The following is a 23810-nucleotide window of genomic DNA, read 5'->3' on the forward strand; positions in this document are numbered from 1 at the left end:
CAATCATTTGCTTTAAGAGACATGAAAAACTTCAGGCCCAAATCTGATGCCTGTATTTAACACCGGTGATGCAGATGTTTCGTACGTGCAAAAAAACAAAGGAATAAAAAGGAAGTCTATACAGAGAAGTTTTATATATTTAAGCGTTCTAGTTGCTGCTTGGCACATTTTAAAGACGAAAAAGAATTAACTGCTGGATTAAAGAAAATATTGGAAGCCATTTAAAGTGTTAAATTCATCTCCCGCGTGGCATGTAAAAAAAAGTGATGATATTCTGACATGAATGAGGCTGGCATCACAGAACCGTGTTTCAGGCAGCAATATTTCAAACCAAAATGTCTGGCTGTCTGGAATACAAAGTAGGAAAATCAATTTTGCACCATAAACTGCACAGAGCCACAAAATAAACACCAATTATATATGTGACTGCAGTCCCTTGCTGGCCCTAATGCTTGGCAGTGCTGTTCAACCTGTGACATTTGACCTTGCGTTCTCATTTTTGCCTTAGAGTATGCAGTTGTCACTGTGTGCATCCTGCCCTTTGCAAATAAATCACAATAAAGGAGAAACTGTTGTTGCAAAGGACGTGGTCTCTTTGTCTAAACATTACTAGCTTTGTTCGCCTGCGGTGGGTGGCTGCTGATGTACTCTTGAGTTGGAATTTCATTTGTTGGTGCAGTAGAAAATTGGGTAAACAGTATAAGCTTTCAGGCTGTTATCTAAGTAATGACACAGCACGGGGATTCGAGAACCTGGAGCCCAAATCTGTTTAGTCTTTGTTTCCATGGTACCTTATGTATTGACATCTGTATCTGAGAATAAAAATACACCATGCATTGAAAGTCCTAAGAATTCACTGTAAGACTGCAGTTAAACTTGAGATATCCTGATATGTATATTTGTATGTGTGTTTTCAAATTAATTTCACCATGCTTGATTATACTTTGTAACTGCAACTACCTAAACGTCAAACCCATTGTTAACTTAGTAAACACTGGGCTTTGTGTGAGAAAAGAAAGGCAAACAGTTTTCTCCACAGAGCATGAGTTTATATAGTTGAACCTTCTAAAACGTTCTTACAAGAAAGATGATAAAAATCAGTTTCTCAACCTCCTCAAAAATGGTCTATTCTACACAAAAAAATAAGCTGATTTCCTCATTCAAAGGGAGGATTTTCCCTGTGGCCTCCTTTGCTGTTTCTACAGTCCTGGCTGAGGAGCGCTGAGGAATGCAAAGTACTGCTCTGGCTTCTCTAAATGGAAGCTGAGTCACTCTGATGAGTAAATATACCCGGCCTGGGTGTGGTTATTCAAGTGCTGCAGAGAGGAGCCAAGGGAGGAGCTCATACCAAATATAGGTCCCTCCCTCTGGGCTGCACTGGGTGAAGTACAGTAACTAACTCCATACTTGTTACTTATGAAGGCCCTCAAAGCTTGGTCTGTTTATGATCCGGCGTTGTGGCTGTAATCGGAAGCCTTTCCCTTCCGATCCACTATGGCGAAACCTTTAATTATTTGTATGAAAAGTATGAAAACACTCACACTCAAAACATTTTCACACATCATTCAACTTACTGACTCAATTTGTATTAATATTTGCAATGGTTAAGCACTAAAATATTTTTTAAGAAATAAACCATTGCTATAAAACATAAGAATCGGAACAAAAATTTTACAATTAACTGCTGAGGGCACGTTTGTCCTAAATAGCTATACGTGGCTTAATACTATAATTAATAATAGTTGTTTAACACTTTAACATTTTTTTATTGCAACATAATCAGAAAAGCAGTAATCTGAACAACTCTAATGATATACATTGTATGGCGTCGCTTAAATACTAAGAGGTTTTGTCGTCATCTAGTGGTAAAAAGGAGAAAGCACTTGTGGAAATTGAACAAATGCTGCCAACGCCTTGAATGATAAAACAAATAATAACTTTCTGCTCACCGAAACACCCGCTGCATTGTTTCAACGCAATACAATGAGCCGAAAACAATGGCACACAAAGGCAGCCAGGTAAGTATTTCTAGAGTAGTCTACAAGTTGAGTTTTAAACGTACAAAAACTAACACGAGCACCGTCCAGCGACCGGGACCCTCTGGCTCTGATCACACCTGGTATTAAAATGCGTCCTGGGTGATCCGATCACAGGTGGACAGCGCTAAATACAGGTGTGGACGCACCCAAAAGGGAATGAAGACTCATGGAGATCTGATCGCTCAAACCACAAGCCCTGTTCAACCAGGTGTGAGGAGAGCCTGAGAATAAAGGATGCGTCCGCGGGCGCGGCACGGGGCGGGGCGCAGGGTGCGCGCTGTTCCGGTGTCTAGGGTGACGCGCGCGGGCGCGCACACGCTCCACCTCGCTTGTAACATCTTGTTTAAATTCCAGGAACTGCTGGAGCGGCGTGTGGGTTGGGACGTGTTTGTCCAATTTTGGAGCCCAAAAACTTCTTATTTCTTATTGCTGGCGGGTAGTTGTTGGAATTTGGAAGTTGTTTAACTATAAAGTAAGTACATACGCGTTGTCACGACTGTATTTTATGTGTATGTGCTGAGGCTTGTTGGTAAATAGTTTGCGTTTGACGCTGTTGTTAAAGTCGCTACTCGTCTTTATTTTGTTATGTTTTTGTTTGTTTGTTGTTAACATTATTGCTACGAAGTAGATACCGGAAACAAAAAAAATAATTCCGTCTCTGTAAGGTTGTACTGGTCGATTTATAGCCTTCGATACTGTTCTCTTCGGTGCAACATAGGGATTCAATAAGGCGGTGAATATTCGCTTTGTTATTGTACTACTTTAATGGTTACATTTGTGTTAATTGGATTATGCTATCACGTCACTTATGTATATGCCTATATACATTTTATTTTTTTATGTCAACTTGAAAAGAGCGGTTTATAGGTGGGTAAAATTCAAATAATACACTTGTATTAAATCGTATCAAAGACCTTATTCATTATGAAAATTGGAATCGCATAACTAACAGCTCGTGCTCTGTGACAACATAAAATTCTTTTTTTTTTATATGAGAGAATGAGTTTAGAAATAGCTGGACAAGCTACCATTACTTAGTTGTGCAATAGGCCTAAGAGAGAAACTGGCGTGGCATGTGATTTAAAAAAAAAAAAAAACACTTGTAGCCAGCGCATCACATCGCACACATTTACTTTTAGGCGAACGCTAAAAGGTGAGAACTCCCCAGGCACTACCGATCGGTGTGTTTTTTTTTAGATAGCAACATTAAAAACTATGCTGCTGAATGATTAGCCCCAGAATTGTCACACTTTTGTTTTCCGCTGTTTCCTAGCCAACCAAAGCAAACCATAACGTCAGTACGAAAGTTATGAAACGAGCTAGAAACGTAACTTTTGGTATGAATTAAGCTGTGTGATGAGCTAGCGAGGAGCTGGAGGTCGCAGGGTTTCGACATGGTGCCATTAACAGCTTGTGTTTTCATATTAAGACTGATTGTGGCTCGGTGGATAGTGCTGTGGCCTATCACACGCCCGACCTGTGTGTAAATTGCACCTAGTGCATGATTCTGTGTGTATGTGCTCTTCATAATGGATTGACATCCCACGCAGACGGATGTGCTCCTGCTTTGCGCCCTGTGCTGCCTGGGGTAGTTCCCAGGCAACCCTAACCCAGACAAGCCTTTCAAAGTTGAATTGAGGGTTCATATCAAATGAGAACAGTCCTGTTTTATTTCAGCAGTGCAGTATTTACATTTATCTTCTGCTTTGAGCTAGCTTATGATTAAATACACTTTCTGCAGAATGTTTATTGGGAATGTGGTTACATGGATGCAAAATATTTCTAAAGTTCATCAGTTAACACAAAGAGATGGAACGTTACATTATCTAGAAGTATGGAGGCACAGCAGTACAGTCCTCTGTTTTTGTCTCTGAACTGGAAAGACAGGTTTTAAACTACAGCTGACATCACTGGTGATTAAGCTGCTCCTCCTTTAAAAAAAAAAAGGAACTCCTTTAGACATTTCTAGCGAAAAAGCAACTGGCGTATTTGAATTTCCAGTTTGGCTTTTGCTCGTCTACAGGACTGATGGAATGAAGTGATTCCAATTTTCATAATGAATAAAGTCTTTTATGCGATTTAATACAAGTGTATCATTTGAATTTTACCTACACCACACTGGGGTGTGTTGGTGTTAATGGTGACGTTGCAGTGCATGGTATTTTGTGACAGATGTGCAGCTTCAAGTACAAACAAAAAACAATCGGTCTACTTTCAAACTGAATGAATGAGTCTCATATTGAGATGAAATAGAACAATAAATCAGAATATAATTATGTAAGATGTAAACTTTTTTTATTTATTTATTTAACTGATTCATTGAAGCAAAATCTTGGTCTGGCCTATCTGCCTCTGCATAAAGCGGTAAAATCTAGACAGTTAAACACCCAATTAGGTGGGTCAACTGAGTATGTGCAGCTGTATGAGTGATTACTTTTTTTTTTTGCAGGTGTGCCAAAATCAAAATGTCACGCTCCGACTTCCCGCCCTCCTACGATGACGTGAAAAATCCTCTTAATTCACCTCAGGGAGGGAATGACTACCCGCCACCAGGTTATGGACTACCACCGTACGGGGGTCCGACTACACCAGGAGGCTACCCCCCTGGGCCTCAATTCGGCCCCCAACCAGGATATCCTGGCATGTATTCCCCTGGAGGACAGCCAGGAGCAGGCTATCCCGGCCAAGGCTTTCCGGCAATGCCCGTCATGCCTCCCGTCATGCCGCCTGTGCTTCCTATCAACCAGCCGGACTCAGGTGATAATTATACCACTAGCATTGTTGACTGTTGCCCTCTTGCATCGTTTCTTGAGGTCAGCATCTAACCCTCTAGGGTCGAGTGCATCGTCTGCGTATTTTGCAGTATATCTTTCGTGTCTATTTCAGTTTGTATCTCGCTGAAATCTTTATGTAGAAGCATGAAAAAACGCTGACTAAATCGGTAATCTGTCGTCTTTTCAAAACGTCCATTGTCGGAAGTATTAAAGTTTTTAAAATTAGGTTAAATCGGCAAAAAATGAAACCATGTCACCTTTATTTGTTTTACTTGCATCGGGGGCGTGTAGTGCCGCCCTCACCTGAAGATCGCTATTCGCAATGTAAATAGCTGCATTTCCACATATTCAAATCGCATTCACATGGTAATTTGATGAACAACGCAATGGTGAAACGCGATCCAGATACATCCCCATCAGCACTATAAAAGGGGGGGGGGATGTGGCCAGGTGTGAATGGCTCATGCATACACATGAGACCCTATATATTCAATGGGAGCAGCCCAGGAATAGTGACAAGAGTTTGCTTTTTCTTATTTATTTATCCGACTGAATGTTGCAACTACACCATTTAGTCATCTTCATGTAGCGAAGACTTTGGTGATCAGATATCTGGGATCAAAACAAACGGGCACCATTACTTTCTAAGTACTTGTATAATGTTTCTGCAAGGGTTCCAAACTGCATTTTGCAATGTCTATACGTTGTCAAATTACAAACTTGCATAAATCTGACATTTACAATATACAGTAAAATTAAGATGAGTGTAATGCCAAAACAGATTATTTCTTATATATTTATTTGCCATGAATAAAGTTTATGATATTTTAAAGAAATGTATGATCATGCCCCTGTCAGTGAAAGTGTGTTCCCTACCCCTAGACCCCAGAGGGTTAATGTTGCTTGACCTGGGAAACGTTTCCTCTCTGCACTTGGTGCACTTCTGTTTTTTTTTTGCTCTAGTGCTTCTGTCTTTGTTAGGTCAAATGAATTCCCTTTATGCACTTTCATGCCAAGCAAAGACAAATTAGGCTGAAGCAGGCTACATTAATTTGTTTTTCCGTCGAAATAACAAAGTGCAGCATGGACTTGTACCTGGATTTTCATTTCATACGTTTTATAGTACCAGCCAGAGGTAGACGTGTACATTTTTAAGGCTTGTAACCTGCAGATATGAATCACTTTTGATTCTGGGCCTCAATTCGGCCCCCAACCAGGATATCCTGGCATGTATTCCCCTGGAGGACAGCCAGGAGCAGGCTATCCCGGCCAAGGCTTTCCAGCAATGCCCGTCATGCCTCCCGTCATGCCGCCTGTGCTTCCTATCAACCAGCCGGACTCAGGTGATAATTATACCACTAGCATTGTTGACTCTTGCCCTCTTGCATCGTTTCATGAGTTCGGCATTTAACGTTCTGTTAAATTCTGTACTTCGGAGTTGCTTGACCTGGGAAAGGTTTTCTCCCTGCACTTGGTTCACGTCTGTTTTTATTGCTGTAGTGCTGCTGCCATTGTTGGGTCAAATGAATGTCCTTCATGCACTTTCATGCCAAGCAAGAAAGACAAATTAGGCTGAAGCAGGCTACATTAATTCATTTAAAAGTAGCAGCGTGCAGCATCGACTTATACCTGGATTTTCATTTCATGCATTTTATAGTACCAGCCAGAGGTAGACGTGTAAATTATTAAGGGGTGTAACCTGCAGACATGAATCACTTTTGATTTTAGGACAGACCGTAATAGGTGTGGCGTAGGACGTAAGCTGTGGACCCGTTGATCTAGGATGACCGAGAGCCTTCAGGGTGGCTGTTCTTAAATTACGAAGCTTGTGAAGATACAGTGTCAAGCAGTTATGGGGGTGATGCTTTGGGCTGAACCTATTTCTGGGTAACTAGGCACAGCCTGACAGTCCAGGTCCTGACAGTCCAGGTCCTGACAGTCAAGGTCCTGACAGTCCAGGTCCTTATTCTGGCTGGTTTGAGGTGGCTGTCGGGCCTTTTCCTCATTTTGGGATGAAATGCTTATCAGAATTCTCTCTTTTTTTCAGAAGTCTACTTTCTCAGTCTCCTGGTCCTCAGACTTACAGGGAAAATTGGGGGGGTGGGTGGCAGGAGTGTAACTGTACACATATCCATACCGAGAATTTTCAGCACGGGCCTTTCGGTTCGGTGCGCATATGTACTGAATGAATTTGGCAAATGCGGAACCTTTGTGTGTTTATCTATTGTTCCCCCGAGCAACATTCGGAAAGGGGGGGATGAAGCTGAGCCACTTTGTATGCGTATGTATGTCCTAATGTGAAGCTGGAAGTTGTTAATGTGAATACAAGTATAGCACAAGTTTTTTTTTTTTTTTTTGTTTTTTTTTAAATGCTGCACCATAATGGATATTTATTCTCTTATACTCTGTGTATTTTGAGACGGTTGCACGGCTCAAATATGAAGTTGAAACTTGCTAATGTGAATACAGTAGAGATCAGGTACAGCTAATTTTCTGAATGTGCACCTTAATGGATATTCTTATTTACCTGAGACAATATTTATTTTGATTTACTACTAAGTAAGTTATAGCTTTTTATTAGTTGGTCGCAGCAGTATTGACAGGGATTTTTAAAAACAGTCGTACTTTGTTCAGTAAACCACTGTTAAATTTGCTTCCTTTTTCTTTATTAGTTTTATTTTTTACCCCCGATGTACCGTAAACGTACTGAACCGTGACTTCAAAACCGCGGTATGTACTGACCTGTGAATTTAAAAATTTTTTTTTTTGTGTACCGTTACACTGCTAATTGGTGGCAGGATTGGCCCTCCAGCCACCAGTAAAAACTCACATGGTTCCATTCAGACTTGTTTGGTGCTGAGGTATCACCCGCCACATGTCTGCACTCGGGTTCCCATCCCTGGGGTTGTTTGTAGCATGGTGAGTGCAGCAACATGCTGTAATCAGTGCTCACTCTTTACCTCCTCAGTCTGTCTTGCACTTTTCTCTTACTCTGTTTATTCACTTATCCGATGCTTTTATCTAGTGAAATTTAAAGTAGAGGGTCGGGTTGCATTGTTAGCGCAGTGCTTTCCATGGGAATGGCCACGGGTGACAGATGAGTCTATGAATATGCCTTTTTGGGGATTCTCACACATTTAATTGGTCCTGATTGAGTGGAGGGGCGTCAGTTCATGGTGACATGGGTTATACTGCAGAAGACTCCAGTGAACTGGAGATAAACGATCGTATTTGTATATCCAGCTGTTCAAACTTTAGAGAGTAAAATGTGTAGATTCTGTAAGAGTCTAGTCAGCTGTGTGACATCACGGAATTTAATGAGTCAGGAAGAGCAACAAATTCGTTGACAGCAATCTGTTAACCCGGTGATCCAAAACGGACAAGAACCTAATTTCAATCTGGGATCATCTCCAGAAAGATCGTCACAGAAAAACAAACTTGTGTGGCACTTTCTCAGATGACTCGATTTATGGAAAAACGACACAAAGCTCAATGAAGAGCTGCCCTGCATTTGTGAGTGAGTCAACAGGATTGTTAATTACACTGTACCGCTGGTAGCTTACATTATTAGGCCACAGTGAAATGTCAGTATTGGCAGCTCGTGGGTTTCTAAAGTGCTCTTGTTAAAGTTGATAGTACTTGATATTACTACATGTGTTTGGTTGAAACCTCTTAATTGAGTAGCTGAAAATGTGACATGTTTTAGGCCTGTAATGAATATAGGTAATTCCTGGTGAGGATTCTGCAGACCAGTATTTGTATGGACATGAAGCAGTCAGGTTACTAATTATTATGGTGTTTTACCATGTAGGAGGCAATGAAGGATTTACAGCATCTGGTGGCTGGGATGACATGTCGATCCGACATGTTTTCATCCGAAAAGTAAGTTACTTTTCCAATGACATTTTATTACATTTATTATACATTTTGAATGATTCCTGTTTGGTTTTAAATATTGGGAAGTCCAAGGAGGTATTGGCCTACCTGAGCAAAACCATAACTCAGGAAGAACTGGTCATGCTTAATATACTGAAGTGAAAATGTGGTGTTTTTTTTTCCCCCTCTTTCAAAATCGATTACTGAGATTTCATTCATACAGCTGCAGGGTGAACTTCCACATCGATGAATCATTCTTGAACCCAGAGTCTTGTGATGTGCGATTGCACTTCATGATATGTATACTCAAGTGACCGATGTACATCGAATACAACGTGATTCTTTCTCGTCATTGCTAACCATGCGAAACAGTTATGAGGAACTTGATACGCGTTCCATCTGTATTTGTTCTGTGTTAATGGCAGGGGAATTAATTTCGTAAACCCTCTTTCAAGAATTCTGACATTATTAAGCTATAGTTATCTGGCCAGACCCTTGTTGATGCGTTTGGCTGCAACTTTCCATTGGAATTCCGCACCTGACACCAGATACTGTCGGGTTTGCCAAGATGCACCTGCCCCTCTCTTTACAGATGCAACCTGTTGTGTTTTTTTGTCAGCAATGAAAAGAATTCAAAAGATATATATATTAAAAAAAAAAAAAACGAAACAGAAGCAGAGGGTCAACAGGTTTAAACCGCGGTAGATGGAGTGCTGGAATTTTTGCCTGTTCTTGACATGATATTTTTTAAAAGCTTTCAATTTGGTCACCTATCCATACATTGATGCTCAAAAAATGTCACTACAGCAGAAAATTATTTTTAAAATTAAGATAAAAAAATAAATTACGAGATATGGCGTATGCTCCTTTGTCTTTTGGGTTTATGTGAGCACACCGTTAATATTCTCAAGTATAAATAACGTTATGTGGTTTTGATATTCATGGATTTCTCTGCTGCCAACAGGTCTATCTTATTCTGGCATCGCAACTCCTGATCACAGTAGCCGTTGTGGCCGTTTTCACTTTCGTGTGAGTCCCGTCAAACTGCCAGAATATTTCATATCGTATCGAATAAAATATATCTTATTCCAAAATCTGAAAACGTTTCGCATATTGATGATACAAGTTTTATAGTAGTCAGGGGGAGGTGGATCGTAACTGAGTCATAGCAATTTTCTGAATTTGTAACAATTTAACAATAAACATGTATTGCTTATGTCTTGAAATGCATTTTAACACACATTTGTGCCCTTTTCCAATTCACAGGAATCCCGTCAAAAGTTTTGTTATACAGAATCCAGCAGTTTACTGGGCTTCATAGTAAGGATTATTTTTTTTCCCTGTTCTTCCCCGTTTTCGAATGAATAGTCACTGTCTTCATTTATTTATTTATTTTGTTTTATTTTTACTATTTGTGTAATTAATAGCCCCCATTCATTGCTGACTGACATCATGAATGCAGGGAGGTATGCTGACACTGTACCTTTAAACACGGTGTCATGGTCAGATGAGCATTTATGGAATTCTTTCTTGTTTACAAACAGAAATGCCTGATGTGCCATGTTCATGAATGAGTCATAAGAACGTCCCTTTAGCTATTTGAGGCTTGTCTTTCTCATCACTGTCATCCACTTTTGTCTTCACCAGTGCAGTGTACTTTGTCACTTACATTGTCCTTGTCTGCTGTAAAGGACCGAGGTAAGCTATTGGGTTTGCCTTTCAATTAACCAGTCTTCAGATTTCCCCCACAAAGTATCCGACCTCATTAAAATTGTCTGTCGCACCTCGTTCCCTAGGAGGCGGTTTCCCTGGAACATAGTGCTACTTGTCATTTTTGTAAGTATATGGCTGAGGAAGGTGTTGAGTGTATCGGGGTGTTCAGGGCAGGTTCTGGGTGAGATTCTGCTGAGCCCATTCTCCATTTGTTTATATTATTAACATTTGAGGAATCTGGCTGCTAACTAGCTAGCTGATGAAAAGTAGTGAAATATTAAAACTAGTGTTAATAACTGTTTCGATTTTATTTTTTTCGCTCATCTATTTTATAGCCCCTAATCAAATGGCGCCCTATTGGCCCATGTCAGTGTTTCCCAACCTGGTCCTCGGGGGCCCCCCCCAGTCAGTCCACGTCAGACAGCCAGCTCCCTGTCACAGTCCAGAAAAACATTTCCCACCCAGCCCTGTGACCTAATGCTGGATAAGCAATGTGTGGCTCTGTGGGTTTGGGACCAGGATTGCAAAGCTACCGGTTCAAATGACATAGTAAATATATTTGCAATAAATAATTACACTTTTATTTGGCTAACACAAGCCACATTTTATAAGTATAACTGTACAGTATAATTTAATTTTATTGAACTTGGTATGTTCAGCCAATTTTTCCATCTGACCATTAGGGGGAGCAGTTGCATCCCAGAGTTAATTTGTTGTGTGTGGGGAGGTGTGCTGTGTCTATGGGTGGATTTCATCCCCAGCCCTGTGTGTGTGGAGTTTATGTGGCCGCCCTGTGTTTGTAATGATTTCCTATTACAGTCCAAAAACATACGAATTATAGTCTGTATTGCTCATAGTCTGTGATTTTTGTTTTTGAGAGTGTTCCATGTGATGGAGTGGTGTCCTGTCCAGGGTGACCTCTGCCTTGTGCTCCATGTTCCCCTGGGCTCCTGGCTCACAGTCTGATAACGGTATGAAACATAGATGAATGGAAAATGATGAACCCTCCTTTTTTCCAGACTCTCTCCATGTCATACATGACAGGAACTATTTCAAGGTTTGTGAGATGCACCACTTTTCAATATTTCATTGCTTTTTTTTGCCTAAATCATCTTGTGACAGTACAGCTATATCAACTGTTTTATCTTTGGTTTCATCAAAGCATTTCACTTTTTTCAGCTACTATGACACAAAATCTGTGTTTCTGGCCCTTGGAATAACAGCAGTTGTTTGCATTATCGTCACGATCTTCTGCTTCCAGACCAAGGTAAAAGCAACACAGTCAAGACGATCAGACAACCACCACATGGGCAGCACTTGTGAATCAACAAGTTGTGTGTTAATTTGACTTTGATGCACAATAATCAAATTAGTTTTTGTTTATAATTTAAAAAATGTCAGCTTCATTCAGTATGCAGTGTCAAGCATTATGGACATGTGTCTTCTGGGGCTGAATTATAATGAAAACATATATGTTGTGAATGTTTGTATGGTAAGTATTGTAGTAATTATAAAGCAAAAAAGAAATGTTCCCAAAAAAATCATATTTGGCTATAGTTTAATCTACCAAAAGTCTATTATGTTGGCAGTATTGCCTATGGAATCAGATTTATTATCAAGCAAAACTTTTTAAACATCAGCCAATAACAAGATTTTGTGAGAAAATAAATCTCGCTGAAGCAAAAAGTCATCTCAAAAGTAAAATTTGCACCTTGCAAACAAATTATTGGTCTTTGATTATTTTGGTAGTTCTTTTGTTTACAATTCCACCTTTCTCATTCGTGCTGCTGGTTTTGTGATTACGTCGCCAACTTTCTCGCTTGCTCTGTCTCATTTCTGCTTTCAAGCTGCCTGATTTAAAAAAAAATAAATAAATTTAAAAAATCGGGCATAGACCTCAAGTGGGTTGGTTTTTTTCAGTGGTGCGTTCCCATTGGCTCATGGTTTTCGAGTGACAGCTCAGTCCCATGGACATTGTTTAGTGCAGCAAACAAATCAGTAGTGATGAGGCATTTACAGCAAGCCATTTTAACATTTAAACACACCCCTTTCTTGCCTGTAATTGTATTTCAGTTTTATGTAATTATAGATATGTAAAACTGCAGTCGTACTAGTAAGAACACAATTTTGGATATGTTAGTCTTCCTCAGTGACTAAGATGCTAAAATTTTGGATTTTCAATAGGATTTAAAAAAATATTTTTATATCCCCCCCCAATATTTTGCAAAGGGTTCCTTGCTACATTGTGCTACTGATAAGTGAACAGTTTATAAATGTGATAAGATGGTTCCTGACTTCAAGGTGCCTTTGCTTAGGTGGACTTCACATCGTGCGGCGGTTTCTTCTGCGTCCTGGGTATGGTCGTCTTTGTCACCGGCATCATCACAGCCATCGTGCTGTCATTCAAATACGTGAGTTCTGCAAATACTGCTCGTGAAGTACCAATTCTAGGTGAAGCTGCGATTAATTTTATCTAAACGTCAATAGAGACGGGGAAGTTTTTGGTAAGGTTGTGTATAACCTTCTGTAAAAGCAGCAGTACTGTATGTAATGTGTGTGTGTGTGTGTGTCTCATCCTCCATTTGCTAGATTCCCTGGCTTCATATGCTGTATGCAGCAATAGGAGCCATCGCTTTCACCTTGGTGAGTCCTTCCTTTGCATCCCCTTGCATGGCTAAATAATGGTGCCTTCACTTGAACTGAAACGCTGACACTTTCTGATGTTTTTTTAGTTCTTGGCGTACCATACCCAGCTTCTCCTAGGCAACCGCAAGCATTCCATCAGCCCAGAGGAATACGTGTACGGAGCGCTCTCCCTCTACTTAGACATTGTACAGATCTTCCTGTTCATCCTGCAGATCGTTGGAGGATCTAGACGTTAAAGTCCGTGTTCATACTTAGTTGCTATGAAACTCGGTTGGCATAATCTATGACTTGTATGATTAGCATATAAAAAAAACTAACAATTTAAAGCCAATGTATACAGATTAGGTAATACATGGATATGTATACTATGTATTGGTACCAAAGTTAGGCTATTTTCAGGTGTGAGAATATTCAGTTTTAGCTTCTTTGTTAATGTTATTTTGCGACCTGATAGCCAATAAAGCACTCTTTATTATTTTATTCAAAACATGGTTATTGGTTTGGTGTGTGTTTCTGTATGAAGTTGCTACCTTAAGTGAAATATTTGTATGTTCATTTTGTACAAATACTGCACATGACCAAGTTGGCAGGGTAAAAATTGGGTTCCACTTGGAGATCCACTGATGTATAGTGTTTTTTTTGTTTTTTTGCTGTGCCCCCCGACAAAGACAAATTGACATCATTCATTGCTGTCAAAATCTTTCAAGCATTTTGTCTTCTGTTATATTGATAAATACTGACAAATCACTTTGTGTATATTGTATGACACATTTCAGAAGTATACGTGTAACAAAATATACTGTGACAGCTATTTTAAGACAGACATTTGGGCAGAATTTGGTTTGGTTATATGCAACCATTTAATAAACTGTACATTTTAAATGAGCAATAAAAATTTCTATATATAAAATAAATAAAATATGCATAATTTACCGAATAAGAATCATTGTTTGTTGTTTGGCTATGGCCTTGTTCTGGAAATGTCTTTGTATTATTAAAATCATTTTGACAATATTGTGGTACAACCTTTTAAATTGTATTTGTTTTCTAGCACCAATACTTGTTTTAAGACACCATGGTGGTTCCTGGTTTATGATGCAAATTGCTGTGGCCTCTGTCACTCACGGGCCCCCAGCTGCCATACCCTTATCTCCCTAGAGACCAGGGGTGGGTGCGAACCTGGGTGCCCCCCAAAGGCGTATCAAAAGATGGAGCTCGCCAGCATCCCTATGGCAACCAAACTGTCCATGATCCTGGACATTGGACCGGCCTGGCCCGTGTCCTCTCCAGGCTACGTAGTCCAGACTCGTCCAAAAGAAATCCCAGAGCCTCATCCCTGACTGGCAACCGCAGCACCCAGCCCATCACAACCTCATCCCCAGTCCCAGTTTCAGCCCCCGAGCCTGATGAGCGCCCCGCTACCATCACTGAGGGAGCCTCCTCATCTCAGGGATCAAGTGAAGGATAAGAATGGCAAACGGCGAAATCAGTGTAAGTTTGTCCAGGATATTCTTAATCTCCATCACGAGCTCAGTGCCTGTAATATATTCTAAGTGTATTAGACTGGTTTCTGATTAATGATTAATGACACTTCAAGAAGGAAGTGCGAAAGTTAGGTTTGTGTACAAGTAGTTTGTTTTTGTTGAGATGTCGGTTCCAACGCTCGCTTTGCTAAGGCTGTTTTACTTTGTCCGCATCAATCGTGTGCTCATCTTGCTTTCAGCAGCCGTTTTCCATGACAATGAAACCTGAGTGATCGAGGCACATCTGAGTCTAGTGATTTTTAACCTCTTGCATTATTCAGAAGACGTACAGATACGAGGCAGCGCTAATGCGTTTGTATGGGATGGCATGTTGGTGAGAGGCTTGGTACAAATGTGCTATGTTTTTCTTGAGGTGGCTTGTACAATTACACCTGTACCTTAGAATGAGTTTTATTCCCCTTAAGGCAGCATTTCTCAATCCGGTCCTCAGGGACCTACACACAGTCCATGATTGAGAGCTCGGAGGGAGCAAAAATGTGGACTGTCTGACCGAGAGCTCGGAGGGAGCAAAACTGTGGACTGTCTGACCGAGAGCTCGGAGGGAGCAAAAATGTGGACTGTCTGACCGAGAGCTCGGAGGGAGCAAAAATGTGGACTGTCTGACCGAGAGCTCGGAGGGAGCAAAAATGTGGACTGACTGAGTCCCTGAGAATTGTATTGGGAAACACTGCCATAAAGAGACATCTTACCTCAAAAGCCCCATGTCTCATTAAAATATAATGAAAAAATCGATGTGTACATTCTAGCCCAACTGCTTTTAAATAATAGAACTGATTATGTGTTTTGTAATCATAAAGAGAGTTGTACTTGATTGCCTGCCTCTCTGTGCGAGGGGAATGGCACTTGTTGACCAATTTCCCGACATCTAGGGAATGAGATATTACGGGTCTAGTCTGAGTAATTAGTTACTGTTGTGCTTCAATTAATTAACTAACTTCTACTGTAAATCAGTGCTGGACTGAAATTAAATAAAAATTTGTCTCTGGACATTTACCCAGACAGGCCCACAACACATACCGAAGATATATTTTGTGGATCAGTGGGGGGGACCTACTACCCCATCGGCCCACTGGCAAAATGCTCGACTTGCCAGATGGCCGGCCCAGGCATGCTGTATTCATTTTACATTACTGCTGCTTTATTAAATCTTGTTCATATTTCTGCCAGGATGACCTGTATCTCCCTTTTTAAGGAATCCAGGGGTACATATTTGTCATTGTTGAACAAAGAAATATATTATGTGGCTTTTGATTTATCTGTTTGGCAACAGGGAAAGTGTGGAATGCCTACGTTTGTTGTCATTCCAGATGAGATTGACACTGGCTAAAAAATTGCCCAATTTTTGTTCATTGGTTACTCCTAATGGGGAGGTTAAAAGTTAAGTAGCATGGGCAGTAAGTGTATGAATTCAATGCGATGTGTTGTTACAGGGCTTTTGCTATTTTCATAATAAGCATTCTGATTCAACTGGGCTTCTTTCAGACTTACTCTTTAATGGCAAGACACTTAACATAGAATTTCCAGAGGGGAAAAAACCCAAAAAATCCATTACTTAATAATGGCAAACGGGACATCATTTCATACCCTTTGCTGAAGGCAATGAGGCAAAACTCCTGGAAAATTGTCCTGAATGGTTGTAATTGAAAACAAGTTGAAGTGGATGTTTCATTATGTGGCGAAGAGGGTGGATTCACTTTTTTTTTTGCATATGAAAATCAAACAGCAGTCTGCAGCATGTGACTGTGTGTACACGATAAGAGTAGGTGGTATGACGTTATTTGTATGCTGGCCCGATGTTTATTCTGTTTGCTGTTCGTGAGTTGATATATTGAAACAAGGGGGGATTTGTGTGAATGTCCAGGAGCAGATCAGAGGTAAGGACAATGAACAACGGCAGCCGTGACGTGATGATCATGAACTTGGATGCAATGAGTGAACTTGATTTGCTGAGAACCTAGACTATCAGACTGCTTTTTGTCATATGTAAATCATTCCGTATAAATGCCTTGTAGTATGATGTAATGGAGAAATGAAAGCTGTAAAAATAAGCAAACCACAGATGTTAGGCATTTTGTTAATGGAGTCCGGCACCCTAGGCAACGTTAAAACGAGCCAAAAAAACAAGAAAACTGAGGCTGAAGCTGGAGTCACAGCAGGTATTGCAGGCTGCAAGATACCTAATGCAGATTAACAATAGGAGATTATAGGGGAAAACCAAGAGCAAGCCCTGGGCAATGATGGCCGACATGCAGGGGAGGGTATCTTAGGCAAACATATAAACAGGAAGAGGAGAGGAAGGACGGGACAGGGGCCTGGGCAGTGCTGATTGGATGGCTGAGTGGACTGGAAGGATGTCGTGTGTTCTGTCAGCCAACAAGGAAGGTAAGTAGATGACCTTAGGTTGCCTATTGTATAACTGCATTCCATAGTAAACTTAATGTCATCATTACTGATAACACCAAGTGTTTTGCAAACAGTACATTGCATGATCAGTTGTGACCTTGAAATGTATTAAGAGAATAAAAGACAAGTTTGTTCTCAAGTGTACTTTTAGTTTGGATTCAAGACCAGGAACGCGTCAATTCGACATTACGGTCCTAAAGGAGAAGGCAATTGTTCCATTAGGGCGTAATGGCCACCCAATTGAAAAGCCCATTGAGGAAGAATGATGCAGCAGTGAGTTATAATGGGAAAAAGGTTTTCTTCACTCTTGTAATGAGCTGGCGACTGAATAACTTTTTCAATTATGGTTCTCATTGTTAATGAGCCCATCCTACCATTCGGTTTCAGAGTCCACTCTTCTGTATTTCATCAAAATGCATCTGCAGCAATAAAAAGCATACATGTCAAGAAGAACTTCAGAGTAACACCTCAGATTGTTAGCAAACAAGCTACATTGTATACAGAAGAATCTGCCGACTCCAAAACGCTACAGAGGACGAGAACAGCGCAGGTGTGCCAGTCTACATAAATGGAATGATTGCGATGAACCGAAGCTCCAGTTAAGGGCCCTGCAGTGTTTTTCTATTAGATATGCCCAGAATTTGGTTCATCTCACAGTTGACTAGTTGGGAGTAAATTAATGACGGAATTAGATCAAGCAAAAGTAAGTTTGAAATTGAAACAATCAAATTTGATCTTATCCATTATACAAAGAAGCTGAGGTGTTGCACATGATCAAACAGGCAAATTACATCTTCAGTTTGCCTGCTCCTGTGTATTGCTGCAGTCCGTCAACAGTATTATTGTTCATCGTTCCCCCCGGGGTTGGTAGACAGAACGTGATAGATCAGGGCAGACATGACTGTGTGAGAAGCTCCATCTCAAACAGCAGGGGGTCCTCAGATCCTGGTAACGTTCCATCTTGCAGCACTGAAGACCTAACATGTAAGCATGACTGGAGCAAATACAGTCACATTTGCAGAAACACTATCTAAGTTACATGTGCATCAAACTGTTCCAGATGCTCCACCATCACCCCCTAAACTTGAAAAAATATATATTTTCCCTAGATTCCTTTTTCTGTATTAATAATGACGTACATTACATATATTTAGCAGAAGCTTTTTTCCAAAGTGACATACAATTGAGAGAACAGGGGCAGACAGTTCTTAGAGGAACTGGGGGTTAAGGGGCACACTCAAGGGCCCAAAAATGAAATCATTCTGCTGACCCTGGTATTTGAACCAGTGACTTTCTAAAAACAGACAAAGCACCATGACCTGCTAAGCCACACGCTGGCCCACACACTGCTTTCTGTACTAAATGGCATCCCACTAATTTTGGACGTTGCTATTTCAGTGTCGTCTTTTGGAGGGATCGCATGTAGGGGTCTGACATGCTTGCCGTAATGAAGATAAGATACATTGCCGGATGATGAAATTACATGGCTATTAGGGGCATTGCTTATGGTCAACCTCATATGCATTTAAACCATATTCGTAAGTCTCCTTATGATTCGTTTTTTTTTCTGATTTATAAAATGGGTAGAAAAAAAACCCAAAACAAGACTTTAAAATTAATCCTAAATCCTGAATTTCCTGTTGCTTATCACCCCACTCCCAGTAACAAACCATCTAATCCTTAAAGCTACTTTGATCTGAAATATTTGAATATCTCATCCTTCCAAGAGTAGTGAAAACAGATGAGACATTAATAACTATGATTATTTGTAAATAATCAGGTAGTACATAAGGTCTCAGATCTAGGTCTTAAGCCTTCACGCCCCATTGACACAATCTGTTAAAAAAATTGTTCAGCTTGGCAGTTAAGCAACTGGTATCTTCACTGGTATTTTCACACCTGTCATCCAGTTGCGGAGCCTGAACCCGAGGTGAGCCTGAGTTCTTCCTTTGTTCCCCCTGGGTGTCTAACTCCCCTCTGCACGATACAATGACGAGACGTTCAAGTGAACCTGGTGATTAAGGATTGTCCTTTGTGTTTTTGACAATGCACTACTATGCACTGTTTTCTAGGTTAGGAAAACAGAAACGCTAAATGTTCTGTGACATGGCATTTGCTGTGGGAACACTGGAAGAAGCTTACATGGCCTTATAATGTGACATACAGCTGTGGAAAAAATTAAGAGACCTGGGCAAAATTTTCCGTTTCAGTCCTTTCTCAGTTTATGGGTATGTGCCTGTGTCAAATACACATTTTTTTTTTCAAACTCCAGTCTGGATGTTGTGTGTTTCTCTTTAATGAGGCTTCTTCCTTGCTTTATGGGTCTTCAGTCCTGCTTCCAGAAGCCTATTGTGAATCGTCCTAGCAGAAGTGCACTTCACACCACTTAATGTTTCCCATTCTTTTTGAAGGTCACTTGAGGTCGTCCTCGGATTTATGAGGCACCGTCGGATAAGCTGACAGTCTTCGCTGCCATTAGAAAGTTGCTTCTGCCCTCAACCTGGCTGGATTTTGGTCATTGCCGGTGTCTCCTGCTTCATCTTTTTCTTGTGTGCTGCTGTCTTAGAAACTTTGAACCTGGAATCAGCCTGCAGTACAGTGTAGGTTTCTGCAAGCAGAACCAGGATTAAACTAGGATTTAAAAATGTCGATGTTTAAAAATACATGCAATGGTCTCAATTTTTTCCAGGGCTATATACTGAAAAACTTTCAAACTGGTATGAAGCCATCAAGATTAATTTCTTTGTAACAATTACGTAGTATTTTAATAGTTTTGATAAAGATATTCATATGGATACTCATCCGCATATCTTTCATGCGCAATATAGCAAACCTGTTGTCTGACCATGCACGGTTACAGCGCCCCCTTAAAGTTCTGTGGTCATTTAATTTAAGGCGCACGCAGGCTGCATTAAATAAATCGCCAGCAGGTGGTGATATAAATAACACTACGATTTGGCTACTTTTTAAACAGGGTTGTCAACTTCGATCAACTGATTGGCGTGAGATTTTCAATTAGAGACACATCTGCATAAACATTTACATCGACGTAACAGTTTTATTACCTTGTAAATAGTTTGTAGGGTTTGCAAAGTATCCTAACTCTTTTGATGTGGCTGCTTTTAGGTTTATAATGGAATGATATAGATTTGCCGTAAGATTTCTTGCGTGAGCGTGCGAGTCTCAAAGCGTGGGTCACGCCTGATACGTGGGGGTTGGTAACCGTGTTTAAATGATTTTTTTTTTTACATTAAGGTAAAACATCATAATATTGCCACAGTGTTTTAAGAACTTAGCATTCAAGCAAATAGTATACGAGCTGTTAAAACAATTCATATAGTCCCAATATCCCGTATTAATTCCTACGATTACGATAATCTAGAGCTCTGCAGTTGCCAGGTACTTAAACTTAATAATGAACCGTAAAAAAAATATCGGGAAGCTAAAGATGTTCTTTACTTCGGCTGCATTCTTGCCGACCGATGGCTTGGAGTCTTTAGTGCAGAAAATTTTTGCCGTCTTTCGCCTTTCTTTTCTGAATAAATGTCTATTAGAATCGACATATGATTGTGGTTTGAGCTTTACACTGCACGGGTAATTTATCGATTTATGAACGCCAGTATAAATTTGCCGAAACAAAACTATATTAACAGCAAGCCAGCGTTTTAATAAAATCCACTATGCTCTTTGACGCTTTAACCACTAGATGGCAGCACACATTCAAATATAGTTCTCTTTAACTTATTTGAATCTAGTCTACGATGTAATACGACTAAAGGGCAATTTATGATTTAACAATATCAAACAGCTTAATTATGTAGTTTCAATAGACGAGACCCATGTTAATATATTTATCCATATGTTTGACACCGATTTTATTTTTTAAGCAACACTGATGAAAATATGAACGAATTTAACGACAACAAAAATTTAGCAAAAGAGCAGAAACTTACGTTTCAGGACAGCTCTCACTTTGATCCTTTAATTGCAGTTTCATAAATTAGAATCCGATATTAAACATAGATTTTACCGCCAAGTGGCGCTGTTGAATAGTTTTAATAGCAAGAGACCTTATCACTTCTAATATGTTATACTGTACCAAAATTTGTTACTGTCTTGTCTCGAAGTTTACGCAAAACGTCGTTAAATCAAGGTGCTACTGTGTACCGTAAGAAGTGCTGTTGATGGGGAGTAACTAGCAGTAAGATGGAATACAACAAACAGCATTATTTCTTTATTGAGATGGAATGTCCCTACTCATTTGGGATGACTAAGCTAAAAGCAAGGCAGCATTAGATCTGGATCCAGCAATTAAATAGAGTAGCATTAACTGTATTTTAGGCTTACCAGCATAAATCTCCAATTCTAGAAGAGTCATTATTATAACCCTTTAATTACCATTACTCTTACTTGATTGTGGGAGTTAGAAGTGTAGGCAATAAGAGGCACCATCTGCAATCTTGGTAGCTGCATAGCTACCTTCATCATGGGGGCAGAATCACCTCTTTTTATACCTCATGTCTCTTTAGAACTGTGGCTTGACCTCAAACTTCTGAGTCCTTCATTCTCCAAAACCGGAGCTGTACATCTGCAAGGCTCTAATGGAGGTTTCTTATATGTTTTTTTATGAATCCTGCAAGGATTTGCATAGCACTGGTAGTAAATGCTGTTTATAAAAGACAAAAAGAACAAATTATTCCAATGAAAATTAAAGAAATATGGGACAGTCAAGTTAATATTTGTTTTACGAGTTTTGGTGCATGAAATGTGAAGCAACTCCGGAAAAATGTTGTCAGATCTCCAAGATCAAATAACATAAAACTGTAAGCAGCAGCAAAGGGATCATTGTGTAGCTCATGACGCACATCAAGCTATTTGTGATGTATTAATTTAGTAATTTTTCAAAGGATTCTCTTCTATTATTTATTTTCTGTAAATTTCAGTCCTAAAGTTCCTTACCTCATAAAAATGCAGCATGAAGTATTTTTTCGGGAGTATGAAGAGCGGTATTTCGGAGGAACAGTGATGTGCTGAGCTCCAGCCACGAATTTTTGGACTTTACTAGGACTTTGTGATGGTACCAGACACATCCCAGGAAAGACAGATACTGAAGAGTGAAATGCAAAAAATAATAAACAGGATATGATGCAACAGATGTCACTTTTAGAGGTTGTACACCTATAAAAACATTTTAAGGTTTAAGGTGCCATATTTCTTAAGCTTCAATGACTGGTATCTAAGATCAAATGCATAGTAGGGGAGATGGATATAAGTTTTATGTATCACAGAGCTGGATGTGATTTTTTTGAGGTATGGATTTTCACAAAGACCTTGCTGTTGAAGGTATGTCTGGGACTCTGACACCCAAAGAACCATGGATGTAACACGACCTGGTTAGTAGACGTCTGAACGAGAAAACAAGGTGTAAAACCCATAATTGCTGTGTCTGTAATGAGCCATGATCTTACACATTTCATATTACATAATCCGATGCAGGATTATATACAACAATAGCAGCAGTCATGGTAATGGGTCTCCGTGGTGGGACTTGCGTTTGCCTTTGACACGGAAAAGTGAATTTTGCAATGTTTAGCGAAACCTATTTCTGACTCGCTTTTTCTACTAAGTTGCACTTAAGAAGAAACCATTATACTAATCTGTCCTCCAAACATTTTATGACTGAAAAATCCTGCTATGCATTACACCGATGATCTCAGAAATGAGTAAACAACATTGGAAAAGTCTCTGACTGTATGACAGCTGAAAACAGCCAGAGCTTCCTAATCCTGTGGTCCATAGACCCCCCCCCCCACCCCAGCATGTGCAGAACCTCCCCAGATAGACCAGCTGTTCATCACCAGCTGACCAGAAGCACACGGTGCCCCCATAATTGTCCTTGTCGCCCCCTACCCCCCCGCTCCCCCCTCCACACACACATTTGAATTTTCATAACTCTGACTGCTAGATTCATGCTGCCGCCCTTCATTTCTCTTCATTATATTTACCTGAGGGGACACAAATACGTAGTAATAACTCAGTTACTACTGAAGTATAAATCATGAACAAATCATGAACAGATACAATCTACTTAAAAGATATGTCATGATTCATTAATGATGAACGAACATAAAAACAGTATTTTACTTGTATTATTCATTATTTGTTCCTTCAGTAGTTCCTTCAGTGGTTACTTCAGTAATTCATAAACGTTTACATAAACAGCTTATTAATGATGAACAAACATGAGCTCAGTTTGAAGCTAGCGCTTAATTTGTGGTTAATACATAAATAATACTACACATTTTGTGTCCCCTCAAGTAAAGTATTACCATGTTCTTCATGCTAACCTAATTATTTAAGTTAAGTTAAAAGTTATAGACACGCATTTGATCTACAGTGTGTTCTACCCAGAATGTTTCTGGAATATTTGGGGATGGTCTAACTGACATAATACTGCGGCATTTTTTTATCAACAACGCTCTTTCTCATGCTAGTTAACTTCAGAATGCGTGTGAGTCTCTCAGTTTTGGTTCCGTTATCTTCTGCACCTTTGAAGATGCAGAGCCGTATCTCCTCAGACTGACAAATCATCTGAATGGCTAGGTCTAGGCATCCTCCCCGATGCTGAATTTCCTGGGAGAGAAAAGCAGGAGTGATTATAAGCGAATCACAAGCAAGACATTATAAAGAGACTTCAGTGCGGGATCTGCACACTCACTCACTGTAAGAGTAATTTCCCTGCATTATCAATTAATATTCCAATAATGAAACTGGAATAAAAGATGTCTAGATGTAAAGCTCTGATAGAGAAGATG

At 40.0% G+C, this 23810-nt stretch overlaps 1 protein-coding gene and 2 long non-coding RNA genes across 4 annotated transcripts; 2 read left to right on the forward strand and 1 right to left on the reverse strand.

Annotated features, from left to right (window-relative positions):
• The first annotated feature begins 2352 nt into the window (after positions 1-2352).
• LOC125733941 (protein lifeguard 3) lies at positions 2353-14062 on the forward strand. Of its 2 annotated transcripts, XM_049006084.1 has the most exons (13): positions 2353-2511; positions 4489-4796; positions 6031-6156; positions 8625-8695; positions 9654-9718; positions 9956-10009; positions 10337-10387; positions 10486-10525; positions 11422-11459; positions 11582-11669; positions 12718-12813; positions 12992-13045; positions 13135-14062. In XM_049006084.1, exons 2-13 carry the CDS (start codon positions 4505-4507, stop codon positions 13282-13284), a joined length of 1125 nt encoding a protein of 374 aa, XP_048862041.1. In that variant the 5' UTR covers positions 2353-2511; positions 4489-4504; the 3' UTR covers positions 13285-14062. The 2 variants fall into 2 exon arrangements, with proteins under 2 accessions (XP_048862041.1, XP_048862044.1); XM_049006087.1 differs by lacking the exon at positions 6031-6156 and having other exon boundaries at positions 2354-2511.
• On the reverse strand, positions 5748-6567 carry LOC125734005 (uncharacterized). The gene is made up of 2 exons (XR_007393340.1): positions 6443-6567; positions 5748-5908 (listed from the first exon to the last, which is right to left on the reverse strand). It is a non-coding gene; the product is annotated as an uncharacterized LOC125734005 (long non-coding RNA).
• Positions 6163-8259, forward strand: LOC125733983 (uncharacterized). The gene is made up of 2 exons (XR_007393318.1): positions 6163-6727; positions 6758-8259. It is a non-coding gene; the product is annotated as an uncharacterized LOC125733983 (long non-coding RNA).
• Positions 14063-23810: the final 9748 nt, after the last annotated feature.

Source organism: Brienomyrus brachyistius, chromosome 1 (assembly GCF_023856365.1).
Source record: "Brienomyrus brachyistius isolate T26 chromosome 1, BBRACH_0.4, whole genome shotgun sequence".
In the NCBI taxonomy this organism is placed as follows: Eukaryota; Metazoa; Chordata; class Actinopteri; order Osteoglossiformes; family Mormyridae; genus Brienomyrus; species Brienomyrus brachyistius.

What these genes read in the sequence shown, in the direction of transcription:
- LOC125733941 (XM_049006084.1), top strand. Translation starts at nt 4,505, where the DNA reads ATGTCACGCTCCGACTTCCCGCCCTCCTACGATGACGTGAAAAATCCT. An exon ending in TATCAACCAGCCGGACTCAG is followed by an intron (nt 4,797 to 6,030) that starts GTGATAATTATA and finishes GCCCCCAACCAG; the next exon opens with GATATCCTGGCATGTATTCC. An exon ending in GTGGCCGTTTTCACTTTCGT is followed by an intron (nt 9,719 to 9,955) that starts GTGAGTCCCGTC and finishes TCCAATTCACAG; the next exon opens with GAATCCCGTCAAAAGTTTTG.